The sequence below is a fragment of the Penicillium arizonense genome, assembly GCF_001773325.1.
Source record: "Penicillium arizonense strain CBS 141311 chromosome Unknown PENARI_contig002, whole genome shotgun sequence".
Taxonomy (NCBI): Eukaryota; Fungi; Ascomycota; class Eurotiomycetes; order Eurotiales; family Aspergillaceae; genus Penicillium; species Penicillium arizonense.
The window spans coordinates 143,053-158,032 of NW_019173279.1; the positions used below are offsets into that span (position 1 = coordinate 143,053).

The 14,980-nt window shown below is 50.3% G+C and overlaps 7 protein-coding genes across 7 annotated transcripts; 4 read left to right on the top strand and 3 right to left on the bottom strand.

Moving 5' to 3' along the window:
- Positions 1-384: 384 nt before the first annotated feature.
- On the top strand, positions 385-1,818 carry PENARI_c002G11466 (uncharacterized protein; the record flags this gene model as incomplete). The annotated part of the gene is made up of 1 exon (XM_022627923.1): positions 385-1,818. One exon carries the CDS (start codon positions 385-387, stop codon positions 1,816-1,818), a length of 1,434 nt encoding a protein of 477 aa, XP_022492493.1.
- A 306-nt stretch (positions 1,819-2,124) lies between these two features.
- On the top strand, positions 2,125-2,559 carry PENARI_c002G07637 (Clr5 domain-containing protein; the record flags this gene model as incomplete). The annotated part of the gene is made up of 1 exon (XM_022627661.1): positions 2,125-2,559. The coding sequence occupies one exon, from the start codon at positions 2,125-2,127 to the stop codon at positions 2,557-2,559; it is 435 nt and encodes a 144-aa protein (XP_022492188.1).
- A 787-nt stretch (positions 2,560-3,346) lies between these two features.
- cwc27 (putative peptidyl-prolyl cis-trans isomerase) lies at positions 3,347-4,990 on the top strand (the record flags this gene model as incomplete). The annotated part of the gene is made up of 1 exon (XM_022627810.1): positions 3,347-4,990. The coding sequence occupies one exon, from the start codon at positions 3,347-3,349 to the stop codon at positions 4,988-4,990; it is 1,644 nt and encodes a 547-aa protein (XP_022492184.1).
- Positions 4,991-5,680: 690 nt separating this feature from the next.
- On the bottom strand, positions 5,681-8,066 carry PENARI_c002G05463 (heat shock factor family protein; the record flags this gene model as incomplete). The annotated part of the gene is made up of 2 exons (XM_022627519.1): positions 5,681-7,514; positions 7,570-8,066. 2 exons carry the CDS (start codon positions 8,064-8,066, stop codon positions 5,681-5,683), a joined length of 2,331 nt encoding a protein of 776 aa, XP_022492222.1.
- A 674-nt stretch (positions 8,067-8,740) lies between these two features.
- Positions 8,741-9,790, bottom strand: PENARI_c002G07898 (putative aldo-keto reductase (AKR); the record flags this gene model as incomplete). The annotated part of the gene is made up of 3 exons (XM_022627685.1): positions 8,741-8,747; positions 8,799-9,478; positions 9,530-9,790. 3 exons carry the CDS (start codon positions 9,788-9,790, stop codon positions 8,741-8,743), a joined length of 948 nt encoding a protein of 315 aa, XP_022492607.1.
- A 1,268-nt stretch (positions 9,791-11,058) lies between these two features.
- PENARI_c002G05609 (putative GPI anchored protein) lies at positions 11,059-11,833 on the top strand (the record flags this gene model as incomplete). Its single annotated transcript, XM_022627529.1, has 2 exons — positions 11,059-11,449; positions 11,505-11,833. The coding sequence occupies 2 exons, from the start codon at positions 11,059-11,061 to the stop codon at positions 11,831-11,833; spliced, it is 720 nt and encodes a 239-aa protein (XP_022492455.1).
- Positions 11,834-12,172: 339 nt separating this feature from the next.
- PENARI_c002G04336 (DUF3431 domain-containing protein) lies at positions 12,173-13,512 on the bottom strand (the record flags this gene model as incomplete). Its single annotated transcript, XM_022627439.1, has 3 exons — positions 12,173-12,299; positions 12,352-12,903; positions 12,965-13,512. 3 exons carry the CDS (start codon positions 13,510-13,512, stop codon positions 12,173-12,175), a joined length of 1,227 nt encoding a protein of 408 aa, XP_022492566.1.
- Positions 13,513-14,980: the final 1,468 nt, after the last annotated feature.

The following is a 14,980-nucleotide window of genomic DNA, read 5'->3' on the forward strand; positions in this document are numbered from 1 at the left end:
ACCAGACAGTCAAGATCCTAAAGACCCTAAGCGGCAGAACTTGCCTAGACTGTAGACGCTAAAAGCCCTAACTAGCGGGGAAAAGAGACCAATCCAACTTCGACAATTTATCACACCGCGGGATGCCGCGGAGTTAGTTTTAATTAGCTAATTGCATTTCCTCGGGCTTGGTTACTTTGTTACTTTATTCTACTAACCTAATTACGGCTAACTGTAACTGTGAATTTATCGGTTTCCTCCGATCATATGGACCAAATGGGTGAGGAGACCCAACTGGACCGCCGGTGGACCATCTCCGCATATGACAAGTAGATAAGTAGGAAGTAGACCAACCCCCACTCGGAGATTTTTCTTTGTTTTGTTAGCTTCTTTGCCTATCACACCATGCGGTACACGATTCAAGGACTTTTGCTGGCCGCCTCTCTGTCCTCCGTCGAGGCAGAGCGTGTGGTTGGTATTTATATCTTTGCGCGTCATGGAGATAGAACGCCCAAGGTTTTTGGCAGCACCCAGTTGACTGACCTGGGTTACCGTGAGGTCTTTGATGCCGGTTCTTTCTACAACCAGCGATATATCTCCGACAATTCCTCCAAGCAGATTGAGGGAATCAGCCCAGAAATTGTCAGCCCGAAGCAGATCAGTGCCACTGCTCCTGCGGATGCCGTGTTGCAGAACTCGGCCACTGGCTTCTTGCAGGGCGTGTACCCCCCAGTCGGTACGGTAGCTTCCCAGACCCTAGCCAATGGCTCCTCGGTCGAGGCACCCTTGGGCGGCTACCAGCTTATCCAGCTGTCAGCCTCGACTTCGAGCAAGAACAGTGAGGATGCTACATGGTTGCAGGGCGCCAATGGTTGCCAAAAGGCAGCCCTGAGCAGCGACAACTACTTCACCTCGGACTCCTACACTGCTCTCCTGTCCTCCACCAAGGACTTCTACCAGTCTCTCTCCCCCATGCTGGAAGGGGCCTTCTCTTCCTCCCAGATGTCCTTCAAAAATGCCTACACCATCTTCGATTACCTGAACGTCGGCAGAATTCACAACACTACCAGTACTTTCCCTCACAAGTCAGACCTGACCGACGAGATCTACCACCAACTGATCTCCCTGGCCGGCAGTCATGAGTTCAACCTGGCGTACAACGCCTCTGAAAAGGTGCGCGCCATCGATGGCGCTGTGCTGGCCGGTGAGATCCTGGCTGGTCTCAACGACACCATCGCCACCGAGGGCAAGTCGAAGCTGAATGTCGGATTCGGTTCATACGGCACCATCTTCTCGCTCTTCGGTCTGCTGCAGATGCCTGCTGCCTCTGTCAACTTTACGGGTATCCCAGACTACGCCTCGTCAATGGTCTTCGAGTTGGTGACCAATGCCTCTGGCACCGACTTCCCTTCGACATCCGACCTCAGCGTGCGCTTCATGTTCCACAACGGTACCATCACTGGTGACTCCGAGCCCACCGTTTACCCACTGTACGGCCAGTCCAGCGAGCTCCTCTCCTGGGAAGATTTCTCCTCCAAGACCAAGGAGATCGCCGTGACCTCGGACGAGGAGTGGTGCACCATGTGCGGCAACACAGATGGCAAGTGTGCCAGCTCCGACAACCCCACCACCTCCAGCTCCGCCAGCACCTCTAGCACCGGCGGCTCGGACATGTCTCGGGCCGTGGCCGGTGTAATTGGCGCTATGGTCACCCTCGCTGTGATTCTTGGTCTGCAGGCTCTGTTCTTCCTGGTTGGTGGATTCCGCATTGCTAAGAGGAACAAGGCTGGCCCTGAGATGAGCTCGCATGCTGTTGTAGAGGCGGATAAGAAAGCCTAGGCTGGTATAACAAGGAGATAATATAATGTGTTGGTCAGACTAGGGGGTAATTCTCGAGTCTGTGACTTGCTTGGGGAATCCAATATGTGTTATGAGTCTATGAGAACACAAGTAGTTTAATGTGATCTGAATTGAACTATTAAACAGTCCTTACTAAGGGAGTAACTAACTCACATTCTTGAATTCGCTTTCAATTTCAACCAATTATCATTAATTAGTCCTATATAATTCCCCCGGACATCCCGCAGATTCACCGCCTTTCACTGAACAACACTGGACCTCCCTCTCAATCCTCCTTACCACAAAATGCCTCGCCAGCAGATCAACCTAGAGCCCTACCGAGAGGAGATCATATCCCTCTTCCACCACGGAGTCAGTAGTGATGCAATCAGCCGCACCCTGGAGAGTCGCCATAACATCCAAGTGAAAGAGCGAACAATCCAGTCCCGCCTCCGCAAGTGGGGCATCCGCAAACGACATCGAACAACGACAAGCGATGAAGCTCTACATTCACGGATCCAAATACTCTTCCTGGAAGAACGACTGACTGACAAGGCCATGCTGAGAGTCTTGCAGCAGGAGGGATATGGGATCTCTGAACGGACCTTACGACGGCTGCGGTTCAAGTTAGGGCTTCATGCTAGAGCTTCTTCTGAGCAGGAGCAGAGTCAAAATCAGCAGGATCAAGATCATCTAGCAATAAGCCTTCCTCAGGCTGTGATTCAGGCTCACCCGGTGTGATTTTGGCTATTGGGGTTGCAGCAGGCTTCACTGGTTACTTCGATTTCTTCCAACGGGCCCTAAGCAACAGTCTTCTCGGTCGCGACAGTATGATTATGAGCAAGTACATCACCCTATGCGACAATCACGATCTCAATATCGTTCCATGCAAGCCAACTGCAACGACTGCTGTTCGCCCTCATCAACACGTCAACAATGATGATCCAGGGCGCACTCAAGCACTTGGATGACTTGGTCCACCTTCAATGGCCGACTTACAATGTGGTGTTCTGCAAACGTCTCACTGAGGAACAGCAACAGTCTTCATTCTTTACACCCAAGCCCAAACCTGGACTTTCCTTCTGGCCATGGAGATCATCTGGGCTGAAAGATTCACCACATCACATCCATTGCGCCGAAATACCCGGATCCGAGGAAAATGTTCATATGATACCCATCAGCGACCTTTCAGCTCTACCCTTTACCCGACATTACAGTTTATCTTTCCAAATGCGACCAAATCCCCGGCCTCTGTGTCAATTAGTAGTGTTCTGCCCGAGATGACACTGCATAATATGTCCAGTTTAGTGTTAAACATGATATTAGCTGTATTGAATCACGTATTTTTGTCTGTTGTTGTCTGTTGACGAACGTAAATGAGGGCCAGATTGGTATCACGTGCCATGACGTTTTCTGTAACTTTTGATCGAAGACATTCGACACGCAACTTTCGCGAGGTGCCACCTCACCTAATACCCTCTAAGTCCCGATCCTCGTGGGCGCGTCATACTCTGGCCTCTCTGTCATTATGTCCTCACAATACGCCAGCGAGCCCAATCCCACCGCGTCGGCCACGCTCAACACGACGGTTGGTCCGATCCAGATCGCGCTCTTCGCAAACCAGACGCCTCTTACCTGCAAAAACTTCCTCCAACACTGCAAAGACAATTACTATGCGGGAACAATTTTCCACCGAGTAGCTCCGGATTTCGTGATCCAGGGTGGTGATCCCACCGGCACAGGCTCCGGCGGCACGTCAATCTACGAATATCCGGAATTCGAATACGACCCCGAAGCTCGGGACCCGAACGAGCGGGTTGTTTTGCGCGATGAGCTTCACAGTCGGCTGCGCTTCAATCGGCGTGGACTGCTGGGCATGGCCAAGAGCGAGGATGGGACATACGGCAGTCAATTTTTCATTACGCTTGCGAACACAGAGCGTGAAATGAACGGGCAGTGTACAATTTTCGGCAGATTGGAAGGAGACAGTATCTACAATGTGTTGAAGATCGCGGATGCAGAGCGCGTTGAGGGCACTGAGCGACCTGTTTATCCGATCAAGATTACCTCCTGCGAGGTCGGAGAGTTAGGGCCCTTGGAGGGCAAGTTGAAGGATCGCCAGGCTCTCTCGACTGCATCAAGACCAGAGAAGGCCGCACCCAAGAAGAAAAAAAAGGTGCCTAAAGGCGGGAAAACGCTGCTGAGTTTTGGAGATGATGAAGGTGATGAAGGAATGCCAATGCGCCCAGCAAAGCCTAAATTCAACACCAAATTGGTCGCAGATGTACCAGACGCGAAGACAGATGCACCAAAGCCCAAGTCTCAAACCGAGGGCCCGTCACAGCCTCGCAAACGGCCAAGGTCACCATCCCCCAGACGATCAGCGTCATTGGAACGCAAAAAGCGCATCAAAACGCCAGAGCCAGAAACCCAACTCCCTGTCCAGGACCCTGAGTCGCCTGTTCGGTCTCCAACCCCAGAAGCCCCGCGTGCAAAAGAGTCCAAGTTATCCAAGACAAACGCCCAGATTGCCAGTCTAATGGCATCAATGCGCCGAGACGTTAACACCGGTCCAAAGGACACAGGCCGCAAGAAGTCCGCACTCGAATCCATGATCCCCGAAACCTCAATTCGAGGACGGAGACGACCACCACCAGGATCAGCCAACGGCTCAAGCCGCAACGGTACAGGACCCAGCAACGCGGCAGAGCGAGAAGCCCTTCAACTCTTCAACGCCTTCAAGGCCAAATTAGAAGGCGCCAAACCCGAAATCACGCCAGCAGCACAAACCAAAACTAACGGCAAAGAAAGCACGCAAACCAAAGACGCAGACGAAGACGAAGAAGCTCAACTCTGCGACCTACACTTCATCGCCAACTGCCAATCCTGCCAATCATGGGACGATCCAAGCGCAGAGGCAGCCGATGATCCTGCACAAGAAGGAGATTGGCTCTCGCACGAACTACGCTTTGGAAAGGATACGCTTGGCAAAGACTTAGAGTGGAAGAAGAAAAACCAGGAAGCCGATTCACTTATGGTTATTGATCCTCGTGAGAAGGAGAAGGAAGTTGTTGGCAGTGGTAGTGGGAAGAAGCGTGGATTTCAGCGGGATCGTGAGCGTGAGCGGAAGCGTGAACGGGCTGGAGATTTGGAGTGGGAGAGGGGGGGTTGATTTTAATATCCTTGTTCTCTACTTGTCCAGTGGACTATACAGAAACACAGAAATGCATAGGGCTATTTGTAGTATCATCTGCTTGGGTCGTAGACAACTTGGTGAGGACATAACTTACACCTCGCCATGTATGTACATCGTAAGTTGATAAACCTATAGGACTACATGATACTTTCTGTTAAATGTTGGCCATTTTGAATACATGTCCCTCCAGATCTTAGTTGGGTTTCTCGATCTCATCCTCATCATTTCACACTTCCCATTCAAAATGAGTTTTCAAGGTACGATCTACACTGCCATTCTAAGGGAATCTGCCCCGACTTTGAGGTAAGTGGCCTATGAATCCCACACAATCCATCTGAGCGAACATCTGAACGAATATTAGTCAATTGAATTATTGTTAAAATAGAACGATCTAGAACGATATCATACAAAGGCATCAACTAGGCAGGGTAGCAAAGACGATTTAACCCTAACCATCGTGATATAGCAAAATCAAGGACAAAGCGAATTATCTCATTTGTATATCAAGGATCATTCATGGTTCATTTTTACAGGCCAGCCGAATTTCCAGTATCACCTGCATATAAACAAAAGAACGCCTGCGTTACGCCTATTTTTGTTTCCATCCAAGCCCTAACCCGCTTGTCCACCCCACGTCGTGTACGGTATGACTTAAACGTTATCAAATCACGCCTTCCTGCGTCGCTTCGTGGCACTGCCACCATCATCGACAGCTTCGGGATTCTCCGTTACTGTGGGGCTGGTGGCTTCACTATCCGTCAACTGCTCGATGACGCGCCCAGAGTCATCGTAGCCGGTGCCATCGAAGCCGTAGTTGTAGGCCGGGTCGCCCTGACCGTTGGTATTATCGAAGAGATCGCCATCGGCGGGGATGTGGTCAAAGTCGAATAGGTCATTTGTGTCGCCGTCGTCGGCTTGGGTGGTCCCCATCTGATCAGTTGTGTTCTGGCCTGGTACTGATAGATGGCTCATCGGGTTCTCGGCCTGTTTCTTCAGATCGGAACCCGCATCACCGATGTCGGTGAAGTAGTCGTTGTTGAATATTTGGTCGAGGTCAAGCGGGGGAGGGGGTACATTTCCGTCACTGTCGAGACCAGGAATAGTCCCGTTCGGGCTCAGGGGTTGAAGGAGACTGGTCAAATTCTGGACGGAACGGTCCTGTTCGGCCTGCATTTTGACCAAGTTGTCAATCTCTTGACGGGTGCTGGCTAGCCGACCTGAGTAGTTGTGTGGCATAGGCGGGGGGTTCGGCGAGATGAGAGCGTTATTGGAGGATACGCCAGCATTGGGTTCTGCGGTATTTGTTTCGTTGGCCATAAGTCGCAGCATGTCCGCACGTTGATTCGCCGTAAGTGGGACGTTGCCGCCATGGTTTTCAAGGGAGGAAAGGACGTCGGGGAACTCGGAGAAGTTTGTTGGAACCCCGTTGCGTGCATTGGAGTTCTGGATGACAGACATGATATCCTGTCGAGGGAAGCCCTCATCTGTTTGATCATTTGGCACGTTTGAGGCGCTCGGCCGAGGACTATGATCAAAGACCTCTTCCACATGGCCCGGCTGTGTAGCACTGGGTTGCCGGTTGTGGCCTCGAGACCGTGTGTCATAGGGAGCACTGGCAGCTGGTGAGATTGTGTTCGCGCGGCTACCTTCATTAGATATCGGGGGTGCTTTCAAAAGAAGTGGTTGTTTCTTCATCCTTTGGTTATTAGGGCTTGTCATCGAGCCCAGAGCATTGCTCAGATAGTCATCATCGACGTCCACAATATTGCCTTGATCCTGCGAGATGGCTCCAGCAAAAGAATTGGCGAGGTTTTGAGGGCCATCTTGTCCCTGCAAACTGCGGTTGTAAACTGTCGCGAGGAAAGTCAAAATGGCATTGATGGAGTTCTCATGGCGAGTGTGTTGCTCCTGGAAGTTGGCTGCTTGCGCATACAGCTGCTCGTGTTCTTTTCGCAGCCTGGTGATTGTGGTTGAGATAATTGACTGCTGCTGACGGATCGCTTGAAGTTCGCGATAGACGCCAGAAAGTTGTTCATTAGGCACAGAGCTGTCTGTGACTAAAGACAGCTGTTGTGGCCGAGAACGAGTATCGCGAGCAGTGGATGTGCCCTCTTCAGCATACTCATCCATGTCATTATCATCAATATCCTCCGTCTTCACGCGGGTGCCGCCTTTGCTGGGTTTGCTGGCATGGCCTGTAGCGTTCTTCGGCTTCTGGATGAGCCACAGCAAATCGGGGTGGCCACGTTTGAAATATGGGTTTGCGTATTCGCTAGGACTCTTGTTCTTCCGCTCGCTGGCACGCATCGAATTGTCGGAAAGTCCGACCTTCTTGTGAAAGCCGTACATATTCAGCTGTCGGACGAAAGATGCATAGTTGTTATGTTTGAAAAGTTCCGGGATTAACGTCCTCGCGAATTCATCCTCGTCCAAAACGATGAAAGAGTTGCCATCATCGGACCAACGAATCAATTCCGTATTCTTGGACTCGTCAAGAAAGCTGCGTTCGACAATTAGCCCTAATTCTTGGCGCCAAAATAAGATATAGATCATACCTGCTCAATTTCTGCACAAACGGAGGGATCTGTTTCCGTTTTGCTTGTGCTTCTCTTTTCGCAGTCTGGGCGCGCCGGTAGAGCTCCTCCAACGACTCTCCCCATGCGCCGCTCTCGCCATTACCTGTGTTGCCCCCATTTTCGACATATGATGCGGGTGCCTGCTCGTACCCGCGGTTCCGGCTGATCAGCTGGTTCTGGTTTTGATTCTGGTTGTGGTTTGCCTGTCGGCGAGCGAGTTGGTTAGATGCTGTCGCAGCCGGTGCAGACACATCTTCAGGAGGCGCAAATCCCACAGGATTGTATGAGTTATCGGAGAAAGCGGAGGTATTGATAGCGTTAGAGGGATTCTGGCCCCATTGTAAGAATTGATCGTTCGAAAGCTGGGATCCGGGGTTTGCGGTGGTCGGAAAGTTGGGGACAGTATTCATCTGAGGATGAACGACTGGGGCCGTTCCTGGGGCAGGTCTCTTGCGAGTCGCACCTTGGGAACTCATGGTGATGGACGGGCGCAGTGGCGTTGAATCTTATCGCGGGGAACCTGAATATGGTTCTGTCTCTCGCCAATGTCGCACAAATTGTAATATTGGCAAGAACTGCCTAGTAGACAGAACGGCCAGATGCAAACGCAAGATGCGAAAAGTCGTTCATTCAAGTCGTTGGAATGAGCGACTCAAAAAGTCTTTGAAAGTCTTTGAAAATCTTTGTCGACGGAGCCGAAAGAAATAGAGGCACCAACGAGAGAGCAAATCTATCGACGCGAAGGGAAACGCAACGCGAGGATAGAGGATTGAAGCAGTAGTGATAACGAGGCGACTGATCAGCGCGTGAAGTCAAGGCGGGATCACCTGGCAGAAATTATATGGGCGGTGAGGCGATGCACGAAGAATGAAAGGCGGTCTGGGATGTTCTGCCCAAGATGTCGAATTGCGAAGGATTCGTGAGTGATTGCTTGGCAAGGGATATTGAGTCAGATATCTCCCTTTCAATGAATTAGAACTAACATCCTGGCTAATCTCTCCTATAGTCAGTAAGTATATTTATTCTCGAGCCATGCCTGCTAGGTTACTATACGTATAGAAATTGCCGGAAATGTGTATAGTTTCAGGCATGGGGGTCTCTTCCACTCTGCCTAGATTCTTTTAATGGCTCGCTGGGTACACTATGCAATCTATTCTCTCACTCTGGCGACAGTAAAAAGCGAGAAGTCATTACCTCATAGACCTAACGAGTCCCCAGTCAAACCCTGGAAGTCTGCAAGGATCTGTTTCCATTCATCAGGCTGCTTCTGAGTAAATTCCTCCACCTGTTTTGGGGCAGCCAGATCCTCCTTCATGCGCAACTCATTCTTAGTTCCATTCAACACCGTCAAATTTCCCAGACCGATAATCAGTGCATAGAACGCAGCGGCCGGGGTGATGTCGACATGACGAGCAAGTTGCTGCACAGGCAGAGAACGCACCAGGTCCGGATTTGCCGTCAAAGTCCAGAAGCCTTGGTAAATGACCTGGTTATCGCGACAGAAAGCACGCATAGGAACATCAAACAGAGTATCTTCGTGAAATCTGTTCTGTACAACTGATGGCTTCACCGTTGTCATGGATGAGTTGCACAGTTCTCGCAGCATGGGCATCGTGCAGTTTGAAATACCCAAGTTTCGAATGCGGTGGGGTACATAAGTCTCAAGAGCCTGCCAGGCCTCGAGCGTCTGGGCTAGAGTGGGAAGCGGCGAATGAATGACCACCGTGTCGATGTAGGCCTCATCCGCTGAGCTCGGGTCATCTGCTGAGCGAAGATTATGTAGGGATGACTTGACAGATGCATGGACTTGCTCCGTCACTGTCGCTGACGGGTCGTAGGGCATGTTTCCCACGTCCTGTGCCGAGACAGGGCTATATTTGGTTTGCACCTGGCCATTGTCAGCTGCATAATCAAAGATAATAATATAAGGTCCACTCACATATAGGTCTTTCCGGTCGACGATCCCATCGGCGATAGCTCTGCGAATGCCATCGCCGACGAGATTTTCTTGGTAATGACGGGGTTGGGCTGCAGTGTCCACAGCCCGGAATCCAGCCTTGATCGCAGTGTAGACCAGATCTGCGCTGCTATCCTTTTTCCAGGCTGTGCCGTAGATGAAGACTGGGATGGTGGTGGATACGGTGCCCTGAGTTGGACGCAGGCAGTACTTTTCCCACATCTTGCTAACCGACCGAGCCATTGCAAAAATTGGGCAGTTTCGGGAACCGGGTTGTGTACAGCGTTCACAGCCGTACAGCGTTCACAGCCTCCAAAGACGTGCAGTTGTACCAATGAAGAAATGATGTTATGACTGCGGGGTTTGAAAAGCGATCTTACTAAGTCGCTTGCCCCGAGGCAACCATTACGGTAGATATTTATATGTTTATATGTGCGATATACTGCTAAATATTGACAATACTCCATGCTATGAGGATGATAATACCTTCCGTTGCTATCCCAATATTGCGGTAAACAATATCGCTAATCGCGCTAGTCATTGCAGTCCAAGCCACCGATGTTGCTTCCACTCTATAGTTCTAGAAGGTGAGAGGCCAACGATCTTGACAAACTGATGACATGCATATCCAAAAGCATCTCAATAATTGTGAAGCCTGGAGGTTAATCCACTAGGCTTTATATAAGTATCGCGCATCTATATATAGTTGGTGGAGTACGCTCGGCAACCGGCAACCCACACGGGAACGTTCGACACTGGGGATAGCCACGGAGTAAGATGTCTAAATCACAGAAATAATTAAAGAATGTTAAACTATCAAGGCTGCAGAATTGCCGGATCAAAGGATATGCACCGGGTTGTCCCCACAGTGTGTGTGGCTTAGACGTTCAACTTTGCATAGGATCTCCGCGCGGAATACCTTGGCAAGCAACGAGTTTCGCATACATAACCGAGAAACAGTACAGGGTCCCTAGGGATATTGAATGCTAAGACATATCTAAAGCCCCTGCATACTGAAGTCATCACCACCAAACTATAGAACTATGCACGATATTAATAGCTCTCCACAATCAAGTAGTGCTGCACCCAACTAGATCTTGGCTAAGTCTTGGCTGATGCGATATAAAACCAGGCAGCTGCTTTTGTTCGATCAGCATTGGCGGTAGTCCCTGTAGATCTGCAGCGCTATCAGTCAATGCATTGATTTTGGCTATGCAATGGACAACTAGGGTCGGCATGCATTTGGGGCTCAGCAGCTCAAGTACCTATCTCAGAACTCTGATCATTGGCGGAGTATGCCGACAAAGAGACAGGCCTCCAAAATGGGAACGGAAATACCCGGCAAAGCTTGGATCGGCAGGGTTCAGCAAGTAGAGGTCACATTTATAGAACCGACCCCAACCTCAAATATAAATACGCAGTGAATCTCGCCGGGAATTGATTTGAATCATCAACAAAAATACAGCCAATCTTCTCTACCACTCTCAAACCAACCCTCAGTATCAATCATCATGCGTGCTACACAGCTTCTCGCTCTCGCTGGCCTCATGCTTGCCGGCAACGTCGCCATCGCCTCCAAGCTAGACCACGACGATGTCCCCAACCGCTGCTGGAATGCCTGTGGCTCCGTTGTGGGAACCTCCAAGAGCTGTGATGCTAGACATGACAATGATTCCGCCGAGCTCAAGTGCATCTGTGACTGGGAGTCTGCCAAAACACAGATTCCACTCTGTGCTGCTTGCATCACCCAGTACCAAACTGACCGCAACATCACCAACACTGATCACGACCACGATCACGACCGCGACAATGACAACGACCGTGACAACGACCGTGGCAATGATAACGACCGTGATGACGACAACACCAAGCGCGACTACAATGACGATGATGACGATAACGGTATGCATAATCTACTATAGACGACCATAAAGAAGAATGCTAATACATACCACAGAGGCTCTCGACCTCGTCCACTCCTGCTCATTCAGCACAACCACCTACAACTCCGCAGCAGCCACTACTGTGAGCGGCACCACCACTGGCACAGGAACTGGAACTGCTGTCTCCACCGAAGCCACCCCGACAGACGGTACACGCTCCAGCAGTTCCAACAGCCAGGACTCGACTAGTTCCGGATCCGGGTCTGGCTCCAGCTCCTCAGGCACTGATAGCTCGAGTGCCTCGTCGTCCACCCCGACTCCCGATGCTGCCCCTGGCTTGGTAGCTCCTGGTGCTGTGTCCATGGCCGGTCTTGTTGGATTGATCGCCTTTGCTTGGGTGTAAACCCACGGGCTGAGAATTTTGGAGATTCTATGGGATGAATGAGTGAATACGTGCACGATGGGGTTATGAATATATTCAAAGTCTTTCCTTAAATTTGCAGATGATATCATCCAGGTTTTGCTTTTGGTTTAGATAGTTTAGTGTGAAATTGATGATTTTCGTGTTTTGAGTAGGGTCTGTGCCATTATTCAATGGCTACTGAGCTATCCAGTTACCTCGAGAACAATGTAGGCACAATGGACATGTGAAGAACATCTCGATTATAAAAGAAATGCAAGTCTTGAGGGTATTGGTACATATAAACACTATCCGTAAACACAATCATATCTCATCTAAAAATTATTGATCCATGGGAAATTCATCTTCCCAGTTGCCCCAAAGATCATCAAAAGGATCCGCAAGCGGGTCCGGCTCCTCGTACTTCATGTTATAGACATCTTGGTAGCACTGTGCCTTTGCAGGACAACTTGACAGCATGTTAGCATTCCACTTCCAGTAAAACCACGGACAAAACTTACAACACGGGATCCTGCCCGAAGATAATGTGCCACAAGTACTCAAAGACACGACCACTAGTCTCATCATCCAACTCAGTTGTCATAAGCCAGCGGTGATAATGCTCATAGTCGCTGCGGGGCCGCTGGAGAACCTGCTGTCTCGTGACAGCAAATTGAGCACAGCAAGGCGTAGCGACAATCTCAGGGACATCGGTACTATTGAAAATGCGAATCCAAGCACCCGCGAACGCCAACTCGGTGGTGCGGCCAGCCATTTGTCGGAATGGTTGGACTTCATCGGGACATCCTGGACCCCAGTCACAGCGAAGGTTGAGATATCCGGCTTGTTTGAGGTAGTCGAGTTGCAGCCTCTGGACGGTCAAGGTGTTGTCTTGTTCCCAGAATTCGGTGTGGGTGCTATATTGATGGGCGTGCAGGAAGACCATATACTCGGGCATATTGTCATAATTGTCGAGGATGTATTGGAGATAGACGTTGCTTTCTTTGCCTTTGTTCTGTTCGACTGTGCGAGTCGCTTCCGGGTCATCGACGATATAGACCGCATGCTGCCATCTATAGTTGCAGGTCGAGTTAGCACTGAGGTTTGAGGGCGTTCCAATCCACGAGGACTTACTCTGGCAACTGGTCCTCTAACCAATCGGTATCCTCGTACGACATCTTCCCCAGAACAATTATCCGATCCGGTTTCGGGGTAACCTTGGGCGGAGGCGGCGCAGTGGACGAAGGCGCGAGCTTCTGTACATTCCCATGCTGAATCGGACCGAGTTGCTGACCATGGGACTTTTGCGAATCCGTCAATTTCTTCGGATTCGTTTTCGAATTCCAATTCTTCAAAAACGGAAAATCCTGGCCAGCCCATTCCGCGCCAGGAACTCGCACAGGGATCTGTTTCGGTACGACCTTGTCCGGCACCACCGGAGGCGTTGGTCGGCCGGTTGGTGTCCATTTATGCCGAGTCGGGTTCTGCGAAGCCGAGGTCGTGGTATCAGCCGAGACCATCTCAATATAAGCGTCGGATTCATCGAGCACATAGTAATCCCTAGTCGAAGCTTGTTTCCGACCCGGAGCCTGCCATTGCGGAATCGAATCAAGATGGCTCTTCACCAGTAACACGGTGAACACCACAGCAATGGCAATCGCCACTCGTAGGGTAGTCCTCATTGTCCAGCACGAGGCATAGAGAAAGAAAAAACGCAGCGGACGTAGATCTCAAGCCGCGCGGGCCCGGACTTTTAAGGGCGACGCCAGCCCCCACTCTGAGCCTTGGCCGTCAGCCACGATTAGCTTGGCCGCGTGGTTCCTGATGCAAGCTGCAGCTTTCCCGAGACCGTTGGATACAGAGAAAACTCAACATATCACTTATTAGCTCTGGCTTGCATATTCGCTGCGGTTTACTCGCCAATTGCGCCTTTTGAGGCGACCTAGCGGACTAATCTCGTGTCGTCACACCAGTCCGATTGCAACCTTTTAGCCTGGTGGGCCCCCGATACTCGTCACTTATTCGCGTCGCTTAGACTCATCGTTTCAGCAGGGATATACGTATCCCGTTGACTGTCGATCACTCATTTCATTCATTTCATTCCGACCTGAGAATCTAATTGTTAACTGTGAACAAAGAAAGAAGATTTTGGATTACGTTGGGACCTGCGCCAAGCAATCTGCATGAGCTTAAATGTTGCATAGATGGACAGAAATGAAACATTCTACGGAGTACGTGGATGTACACACATGTACAGTACGTTAGTTTCAGGTCCTTGATCTAGTCTAGACAAATATAGTCTCCTGTTGGGCTTAAGTTACCGGGTCAAGGATGTTGGTGGCCTAACTTTTCAGGCCAGGAATCTTTCTTTGTCTTTTCTTTTGCTTCCAACTTGGATCGGACGTACTAGCAAGAGATAACTGAGACTTCCAATGTTGTTACTGTATTTGGATCCCCGTCTCTCGGCAATAGCATATGGATCCCTGATGCATGTAAGACCATGACATCGAATCTACAGGTACCTATAAGCACCACGTGGAGATCGACCCAGCAGTGTACATGTGCATATGGCTCCTGAGACAAAACTGGGCCTGTCGCCCTCATTTGGAAGAACCAAAGACCCTTTTTAGGACTTTGCAGACTATGCTCAATCGTTCGCATCGAGGCCTCAGGCGGCGGCTTTACAGCCTTTGGACCTCTTAAGGGGTCATATGTTTTTATCCACCTGTGACTACGGTTACTGTCCGATCAACCTTTGCACCTATACAAAGACAGGACCTCTCACGCAGCCCCCGGTCTAGACCAATGAGGGTGATGTGGCGGGCTTCGGCAAATCTGAAATCCTGAACAACCTGTGACTTTGCCTGCAGTCGAGGATATTGCCCTGAAGAAATTTGTACGCCCAAGGACGAGATAGAAATCTTCGAACCTCAATTCGGTCTTGAGATGGGCTGGCACGGGCACAGCTGCCTGCGCCTCGACCTAAAGACCGATCATTCTCAGCGGTACAGGTGCAATCATGATGGTGGAAGCTTAACTTAAACTGGGGCTTCTCGTATCGCGTTGAGCTGCTTACACCTCGGAAGACCGCGGAGCTGTCGCAATGTGAAAATATATAGATTGGTTTTCAATATTGGTCTTGTGACTTGA